Source organism: Gambusia affinis, linkage group LG17 (genome assembly GCF_019740435.1).
Source record: "Gambusia affinis linkage group LG17, SWU_Gaff_1.0, whole genome shotgun sequence".
NCBI lineage: Eukaryota > Metazoa > Chordata > Actinopteri > Cyprinodontiformes > Poeciliidae > Gambusia > Gambusia affinis.
Window position 1 is genome coordinate 15,748,112 of NC_057884.1, and position 9,993 is coordinate 15,758,104.

The 9,993-nt window shown below is 41.2% G+C and overlaps 1 protein-coding gene across 1 annotated transcript; it reads right to left on the reverse strand.

Annotated features, from left to right (window-relative positions):
* Nucleotides 1-459: 459 nt before the first annotated feature.
* On the reverse strand, nucleotides 460-9,692 carry nrarpa (NOTCH regulated ankyrin repeat protein a). The gene is made up of 2 exons (XM_044095936.1): nucleotides 5,376-9,692; nucleotides 460-5,169 (listed from the first exon to the last, which is right to left on the reverse strand). Exon 2 carries the CDS (start codon nucleotides 4,679-4,681, stop codon nucleotides 4,343-4,345), a length of 339 nt encoding a protein of 112 aa, XP_043951871.1. The 5' UTR covers nucleotides 4,682-5,169; nucleotides 5,376-9,692; the 3' UTR covers nucleotides 460-4,342.
* Nucleotides 9,693-9,993: the final 301 nt, after the last annotated feature.

A 9,993-nucleotide genomic window follows, 5' to 3' on the forward strand; every position in this document is an offset into this window, starting at 1 on the left:
AGCAGAACCAAAACAAAATTAAGTGAAAACAGTGATATGTTTTAAACAAATTAAAGGTCAGAACAATTGAATAAGTGCAAAAGTTGTACAAGGGAAGAGTTTTTTGGAAAGTATGTGTGTGTGTGTGCAGTTGTGCCTGCGTGTGTGTGCGGGTGTGTGGGTGTGTGTGGGTCTTCGTGGGTAACATAAAACTATCTCTCCCACAACACACACAGGGGAGGGGACCCTCCCTACTTTAAAACTGAGCCTACCCACAATGCACCAGCCTCCTTTATCCCGGCAGTGAAAGGATGAGGCCATGATGAATGACAAAAGGGGAGAACTGGGATCTGGGCTGTGCCCGACTTGGAAGTCTGGGAGGTGGTGGGAGGGGAGGTGCATTTTCCAAAACCAATTCCTTCCATGAACAAAATCCAGGAGCAGGACGAAGAGGAAGAAACTCATCCATACACAAGATCCTTTTTTTTTCTTCTTTTTTTTTTTTTAGTTTAATGATTTCTTTACTGGCTTGTACACAAACGTACAAAAATAATACAGCACTCATCTCAATGTGACGTCACGTCACCATCATCACAGTGTTACAAATGTTCAAAAAGAAAAGTATACAAAAAGAAATAAAATAAAACAGACAAGATGGAACATCTGCATCACTCATTAAAGATTCATCTGTTTCCTTTTGCTTGAAATGAAGCAAGACCAGAAACACATGCTGACTGACCCGAAAAAAATATCTGCACTTACTCACTTTCTTTCTTTTTTTTTTTTCTCCTCCATTTTTTCTAGAAAAAAAATATCATCTCACTCATGTACACCATTCCGACAGCTGGCTCTGCGCGTCATAAATGTTATGACTCGGTGAGCCGTATAACCACACAAGCGTGCAATTTTTAACCACGTTACAATGATCTTACCATCAAATGTATTAATCCCCCTTTTAAAACGACACAACAGGAAGACAGCACTTCAGAAAAGAAAGTGCCCCAAGATATCATCATCATCATCATCATCATCATCAGCATTGATATATATATCCATATGTATATATACATACACCCAATCACAGAGATACACACATCTTTGTTGAAAAACATGTTTTTTTTCCACAAAGTAAAACATACATTAGGACATTATCACCTGGAGCGTATACATATACAATAGTATTTTGTTGTGTTTGTTTTTTTTTCTATTCAGAAAAAAATTCAATGTTGACACATAAAAGCCAACTTTTCAACAACAGTCATCAGTGCAATATTTTTTTTTCTTAACAAAAAAAAAAAAAAAAAAAAAGAAAGATCAAGTTTAAACACAAGCGATGCATATTTTATTTGTTGCCTGATGTGACTCTATACCTTGTCGTAGTGGAGCTTTATTATAGGATTCCGGATGATTATTCCAGGGAAGCTTCTCAGTCTGGCTGATCACTGTTTAAAAGCCACACGGGCCCCCATGAGAAGCAAACACAAACACGTCAGGCTTACGCGGAAATAAAAGACACTTTAAAAAAAAAAAAAAAAAGCTTCTCATGAGTTAGACCAGTGTTGCTGTGAAGCAGTAGGCTTTAAAAAAATAATCATTAATTAGAAAAGACACAAAACAAGCAGCATTGTTAAAAAAAAAAAACAAACAAACAAAAAAAAAACAGTTAGGGTGTCATGACTCTCAAAATGTAGCAGGCAAGCTTACAAAATCCAATTTTCCTTTTTTATTTATTGTGTGACATCCTGCAATAGTCATACGTAGATGTTTTCATAAAGTCTTCATCATCCATCAGTAAAAAGAATCCTGCTCAGTAGTAGAAAATATTCCAAAGCCTTCTGAAGTTACCCCGTTTGAACACTAGGGGTGCGCAAGGCTCTGTTTTTTTTTTTTTTTTGTGCAATAAAACTCCCTGCATTTATAAGTCATGCTATACAATGAAAAATAAAATAAAATAAAACAGGCTGATGAAGACACAGAGAGAGGAAGAAAGAGTAAAGTGGAGTTCAGAGGCAGGGGGGGCTAAGCTTTAGTCAGCACTGGTTTGGTTGTAGTGTAACATAAACTGTCCTGACTGAGGAATGCATTGCATCTTCTGCACCGAAGTCCATCGTCTCTGTTAAGGTTACATAGCAGACAGATACTGGCATGATTGGCAGGGCAAGCTGGGAGAAGGCGGAACAGCTTGAGAATACTTTACAGACGAGGTAGCTGGGAAAAGGGCAACCAAACGAAAAAGAAAAAAGAAAAGTCAGTTTAATTGAAAGTCCTCTTGAGGGTCAAAAGGCTAAAGCTGTGGGTCATCTAAGGAGGAGGGGGGTTGCAGGTTTGCACTCAAAAAAAAAAATTTAAAAGAAGAGTCTGAAGCAGCTTGAGTCACCCACTAAACTCTGACTCTACAGGTGTTTTCTTTTAAAAAGTAGAACCACAACATATTCAAAAATGCATCTTTTCAATGTACCTTCATAAATATAAAAGAAAAAAAAAAGACAATAAAATCAGCCTGCTTTCACAGTGAGGACTAGGATGTTAACAGAATACTGAAAGGAGATTATAAAGTGAAATCCAAATTTTCCTTTTTTTTTTTCTTTAACGACATACAAAGCGAAAGCAGCGGTTCTTAATACGATGACCACCAGGGCGGAGTGGTCGCACTGGCCTGAAAGGTTGGGACACCAGCAATGGCAAAATGTGTGTTTGCAGAGCCCATTCAGCTACTGTCAAAAAAGTAAAGCTATTGTGTACAGTACTTCACAACAACAATGGAGTCACTCACAGGGTTCCTACGCTGTATGGAAAAATTTTATAAACTCTGGAAACACGTTTCTGTCTCCAGACTTTATCCCGTTGTCTAAATGCTGCATCCATTTATTCTTGGAATCTGGGAGTTTTGCAGGTTTCCTTTTCCAAAGCTTGACCTCAATAAAATAAAATGTCTGAAGTAAGTAGAGAGTGAACTTTGCAAAATGAGAACTCTGTTGATGTGAGTCCAGAAACATGTGGAGTTGTGACAAGAAAAATGAGCAGGAACCCTGAATACATAAAAAATACAGTTGTAGCTGTATGATCCTCATTTTGAGTTTACAATATGAATTAATTTAGGAAAAAAGAGAGACCTCAGGAAACCAACAGAGGGCTTCTCCTCTTGTTCGTGTGTCTTCCCTTTCAGATATTCCAGCATGCAGCCGAGCAGCATCAAGTGCCGTGTTTCACATAAAAATAACTTACAAAAAAAAGTGGGTATTTTTACAGGACAATGAGGAGCAACAGGTCAAATCTGCACTCCCAGAAAGAAACGATTCACTTTGAATGAAAAAACTGGGCCATCTGCACTCCACTATCCACACACATACGCACACACACACACACACACGATGTGACAGTTTCTTGTATAATGACACGATGTTGTATGAACATTCAAGACGAAAGCTTTAAGTACCAACGAGCTCACAGAAGTGAGGTGCTTTTTGTGAGAGATTCATAATGAAGCGCTGCGTGAATGTGTGTGAGACAGAACCGGCCCAAGGAATAAGTGAAAAAGAAGCACTGCTTAAGGCTCCAAAACAATCAGAAGGGGGCCCATGTTTTAGAAAGAATATAAATTTAAAAATTGCAGATTTATATAGTGAAATTAGTTTAGTTTTATAGTTGATTAGATTGTTTCAGGAAAGTTAATTTAAAAGATTAGAAATTATTATTTTTTAAAAAGAACAGTAAATGAACTAACAGTAAATAACTACAGTGCAGTTAAATGTTTTGCGTTTGTTATTTCTGGGCTTAAATTATAATTTTTGCACACTGCAACTGGATTTGAATAAGTCTAATTTATTTATCTGGGAAAAAGTTGCAAATATTCAACCATAAAGTGCTGAAAAACACAGCCAGCTTAAATATTACAAGAAGATCGTACTTCTAGGATGCTTGCATTTAGATGGTCTGCATCAGTTTGGCTTTAGGTCTAGAAACATCCCAGTGCAACCAGTCACATTTTTCCCATCTTCATAGAAACCTGTGATTTAACTCTGTCAGTGGTCGCTGGTGATTAATTGAAAAAGTATGTGCCCCCCTCCCCCCACACATCAATTTCTGCCAAAGGCCCCTTACAACCTCGGGCCGGCTCTGGTCTGAGTGAACCATGCGGTGCGCACAGATGGCCCTGTTTGGTTTACAGAGAAGGGAGATTTTTGCGTAATTTTATTTCCTTTCCATATATTTTGGCACAAATATGTAAATAATGGCAGCTATATTTTGAAAAGAGCATGTTTTCTCCTTGCGTTGCAGTTTTAAGATTGAATTTGTTGCTGATGTGTTTTGCTCTTTTCTTTCTTTCTTTAATGTTCTACTTTTACCTGACAGCAGAGACAGATCACCGGGCCCCAGAGGAATACTTGGCCTTGGTGATGAGGTATAGCACAATGTCCTGGTGGCCCCCGAAGGCGGCAATATGTAAAGCGCTCCACCCTTCCCTGTTAGCCAGTCGGATGTCTGCGCCGAACTTCACCAGCAGCTTCACCAGCTCCAGGTTGCCGTCGATGACGGACTGGTGGAGCGCTGTCTGTCCCTCCGGTCCGAAGGAGTTGACGTTGAACTCGCAGTTTGTCATGTTCTGCAGCAGCGAGTGCAGCTCCTTTGTGTTCCCCTTCTTCACTGCCTCCTGGAAGACCCTCTGCGGCGCGGAGCAAGTCGACACATCCGCCTGGCTCATGGTGGCAACTCGCTGAAGTTTGAGGGGGAACGAGAAATAATCCTGCCTCGGCTCTAAAACTGTGTCGAGCGTCTCTGGTCTGGTAACAGTGCCACAGTTATGCTGGATTACACCCAGTTTTAAGGCACTTTAACGGTGGAAGATCACTGGATATATCCCAAAAAAGGACAAGAGGGAAAACGGCACACCTGGTGTGCAAAAACGTTAATATTCGAGAAATCCTAAATCCCCTAAAACATAAAAGTGTCAAGGAGCGCTCCAGGGGTCTCTGGTTGTAATTTTCCTTCTCTAGTAGTAGCAGCAGCAGCAGCAGCAGGTAGCCTGGACAGGGAGATGAAGAGACACCTCCGATTTCACTGGGGAGACTGGAAGTATGACCACAATCACCAAAGGGCAGCCTCCTCGTTGTTGGGTCCCCGTCAGCTTTCCTCAAGCGGTCCAACCAGCTTCCTGGCTATATGTGGCTGCTCATGTGGCCATGCAGAGGTCTGAGAGAGACAAAAATAATTTTCAAAAAAGAAAAAAAGAAAAATCACAAAAGATGTCCGCATGTATCCAAATTCCTTACACACATTCCGCCACATCCAAGAATGAGACAGCGCGACAGAGGAGAGGAGAGCTCAGTGCGCACACGTTTACGCACGAATCTCCCCAGGCTTGCGTCCCGCAGCCAAACTGCATTCCGCTGACTTACCTGCATTAGATGGACGGGTCGTGTTGTGGCGATAGATAAACCACTTTTGCGGGGCCCCGGGATGCGTGTGTTCCTCCTCCTCGCGGTCCTTATGAGTCTCTGCCCTGCGCCGTGCTCCGGGGGAATAGTTTTACGCGTCCTTTATTTGCATGACAATGCCTTCCCGAAGAATCAACTGTGGAGGAATGGGCGGAGAAGCGCGGAGGTTATAGGCTGCCGGCTGGGTTAGAGGGCGGGATCAGAGCCTTGCCTGTGTGTCTGTGGGGTGGGCGGCGTGGTTTTCAGGGAGAGAGAGAGAGAGAGAGACAACGAAAGAGAGAGAGAGAGAAAGAGAAAGAGAGAGAGGGAGACACGAAGAGAGAGAGAGAGAGAGAGATGCTGGTTGTGGGGGGGTTGGAGGTCCAAATAATGTTGCCACAGAATGTTTCTGTTTTGAGCTTTTATTTCTGATATCCTGCTTGCCACGCAGTGCAGTGAATTGAAAGGAGTGTCGCAATAATAACCGATGTGGTATGGTGGTCAACATGCAGGGCCGGATAAAGATTATATGGGGCCCTAAGACTGGATACCACTGTTCAACTTATTTCTCATTTTAATCATCCATACTTGAATGTCTCATTGTATGATAAGCTTAAGAAAAAGTACTATGGTTTCTTGGTGTTATACAAACATGTACTGGAAAAATGCACAACATGATGTGTTTTTTTAAAAACAGAAAAGCAACAATTATTTTTCGCTAAGGCAACACATTGATGAGTGTAAATCAGTCCTATACATGACAGCTATTTATTGTTTGATAATAATACATATATATGAACCAAGAAATATAGAACACCTGCTAAATTTAGAAGCTCAGTGGATTCCAACCTTTTGTGGTTTAGTATTTTGCGAATTCCCCTATTCCTTTTTTTCTGTCTTTCTTTTTTTGATGGAAGGAAACTCAAAAATTAGCTGGAGAAAAGTTTCCCACTTGCAGCTCAAAAACTTGAAAGAAAATGTAGTGTAATGTGCATTTTAAAATCAACAGGTGGCACTCTTTAAGTTATCAGATCAGATCTATCTGCATCTTATTTTATCAAAAACATTTCGCAGCCAGCAAGTTGTTACCGAGGGAAAAGCGCTGGTGCAGACTTTCAGCCAGGCGACTGGAAGTTCCCAACACAACTATGCTTCATCCCATTTAATCTGTCACTTTGGGTCACTCTTTATTAAAACAGTTTTAAAAGTGAAACTTGGTTATTTCCTGTCCCTAATACTGCCATCACCCTATTGCATCCTGAGAATTGTGTGCTCAAATTCAACACAATAAGGCTTGTGACAAAGTATAAACGAGAGTTCTTATCGCTTCATTGTGAACATTGCTTTATTCTTGCTGTTTTATCAATATGATCAGATTTGTGCAGTGTGCAGCACCTGTACGCACCTTAACTGTGGCTCTCTTGATGATTGTATTATATCAGTTCCATTTTCAGATGGTTTATAGTGCTCAATAAGATGTTAGTAATTTTGTATATTATCTCAGAACCAAATCCTGCTTCAGACTTCTGTTTGCTGTATTCATTGATCATTATGAATCTGCCTTTTAATGTTACAAGCCTCTACCTATTCAGCAGTAGATTTATGAATAAACTTTTTATTTAGGGACATGGGAGTTAAGAATAAAAATTGCAAAAATAATTTTCAAAAATGGGCTGCACAGTGGCGCAGTTGGTAGAGCTGTTGCCTTGCAGCAAGAAGGTCCTGCGTTCGATTCCCGGCCCGGGGTCTTTCTGCATGGAGTTTGCATGTTCTCCCTGTGCATGCGTGGGTTCTCTCCGGGTTCTCCGGCTTCCTCCCACAGTCCAAAAACATGACTGTCAGGTTAATTGGTCTCTCTAAATTCTCCCTAGGTGTGAGTGTGTGTGTGCATGGTTGTTTGTCTTGTATGTCTTTGTGTTGCCCTGTGACAGACTGGCGACCTGTCCAGGGTGAACCCCGCCTCTCGCCCGGAACGCAGCTGGAGATAGGCACCAGCAACCCTCCCGACCCCATTAGGGAAGAAGGGTGTAAGAAAATGGATGGATGGATGGAATTTTCAAAAATGTGTCATTTTCTTTTCCCTTTAAAATAATGTATTTTATTATTTTTATTTCTTTTTTTTTTTCTTTTTTTTTGTAAGTGTAATGCGAGAAATATGGGGATGACCTGTGCATATTTCGGCACATGCATGGTTCCAGGGGTTCCAAACGTCTGTGCCGTTTGGATTTACCAGCTTGTATGGGCAGGAACCAAAAGATATAAATAGCAGTCAAATGAGCCCCAAACGGGCCCGGGCTCCCCGTGTAAAAACACCTCCGATCAGGAGATTATAGGTGGCTGTTTAAATCATAAACGGCGGATATAGTCCAGTTGTTTTTAAAGCGACTAGACTGTGGGACTTCAAATAACAAAAGCCCTCCGCTACTTCCTTTTTGCAAGTGAAAAGAGGTGACGCTGTGCGCAGATTGACACGCCGCTCAGCTGCCCCCGCCACCGTGGGAACCGGTGCCTGTGTGTGTCTGCGTGTGTGTGTGAGAAGAGAGAGAGGCGAGGAGGGGAGGAAGGGGGAGTGAGGTGGTGACAGACGCAAACACGGTGAGACGGAGAGAATACGTGTTAAAGTCGCCGAGAAGCAAGCAGTAAGAGAAACCGCTGAGAAGGAACATCTCTGCCTCAATCAGAAAGCTCCGTTTGGCGGCTCCGGAATTTATCTCATCTGTGTAACACTTTCTGAGCAGCTCGTTGCTCTAATGGTTTCACACTGTCCTAATTTTCCCACACCCTGAACTGTACCTTTTGGTGCACATTTTGACTTGTGATGTGCGCGGAGATCCCACGGATGAAGAAGTCGCGCATACAGATTTCAATACGGAGCGGCACTCTTTCTATGACTGCAAACATGAGCTACATGACGGGTGTCTATTAAAATTAGAGCAAGCTGACGGCGATCGGTTCATTTTTGTCCATAGCTAAAACTCTGCGCCTTCAAAAATTAAAACTTTACCACACTTTATAGGTAACAAGCTAACTTTTGAATTCATAGTTCATTTTAATTGTGCAGTAGCCTAATGCTCTCCTACTTCCCCTTTGTGGTCACACAGGCTTGATTAACAACTTCATTTGCACCGCAGTCGTTTATTTGTGTATCATCTGATAACCAAATATTTTTGTGAATAGCTCAGTTTTTTACATGCTATCTGTGAAGGCAGTTAACAGGAGCCATTGTTAACCTGTGGCCACCGTCCTATGAATCCATTTCTCAGCCACTCTCCCCACGCAGATTTTGCTCAAGCTGGATGGGTCCCAAGTGAATCTGTGCCAATGTGCTTCCTGTTTGCAGCTCACTGGGTTTACCAAGTATCAGCAACATTAACAATACCCTATGAATGTATTTGCTATGTCTCACTAAAATAACTAAAATACTTTACTTAAAACTAAAATAAGCTTAAATTCAGCAACACATCTGGGACCCATATGTTTCCTACTTTTAATCCAAAGTGTTTGCTTTGTTTGTTTTTTCCACATCAACCAAGTAAATATAACATGGGAGTTTATGTAACCTGTGGAAAATCCCATGTAGACCCCATAAGAATGATGCTTGCTGAAGATAAATTCACACTTAGCATAGCCTCTACAGTCTATAAGTCTATATTTCTTGAATCAAATCTATAATTAACATAGGGAGAATGTGCTGCAGTTTTTGATTTTGGAAAACATAATCATAAGAATTTCTGTGATGCATTTTTTAAGTCAGGGCAGTCGTGTGATTGGTCCCCAAACTGACTCAGCAGCAGCATGACCATCACAAACATAGAGCAGATGGCTCTCAACACCTCCCACCCCCACTTTTTGGATCACATGAATGGACAGAAACGGCAGAGAAAGAAGTGTGGCAAGCTCTCCAGGGTTCCTGGATCACAATATCAAATGAATCCCTTTAAAATTACATGTGTGCAAAGGGACTTTGAAAAGTTTGTGCCAGTTCCAAAATAAAAAACTAAGTTCACCTAAGATCAGGAACTCATTAAAACCTTTTAATTTCTCAGCGCAAAGACTTGTGTAAGACCTTTGTGCAGTTTGTGTTTTGTTTCCTTTTTTCCCTTGGTCTAAGCAGAACACTTTCTAGAAAACCAGGAACATCTGTGGGCCATCACAGCTTTAGTTGGAGTCAGTTTAAATACTTGGAAAGAGTGTGCACAAACTGAAGGAGCCAAAAGTTTCTCTTTTGGATGAACTTCTCCCCCAAATACAGCTTCACCCCACTCTGTTTTTCCAAATTTCACACCTTCTGTAAATATCACACATACTTCGACGGAAAATAAAACTTTAAAATAAAATGCGTGTGCGTAAATGCGCACGGTAATAGTAGTGACCAAAACTCACGGAGAATATACTGAATGTAAACCGGTGGCCTCTATAGCTGAGTAGCTATAGATGCAGATGCATTTTTTCTGTTAGCAAAATGCATGTTTGTTTATAGAGAGTCATAAGTTCAAGATTATGAATGGGGCGTCGGATAAATCGAGGCAGAACGTCCCCCGTTCTCCCGGAATGCATGTTGCAAAAAAAAGAAGAAAAGAAAAGAAAAAAAAAGAAAAAA

Bases quoted from the DNA above. Each gene is read 5' to 3' on its own strand.
- nrarpa (XM_044095936.1), bottom strand. From the start codon at position 4,681: ATGAGCCAGGCGGATGTGTCGACTTGCTCCGCGCCGCAGAGGGTCTTC.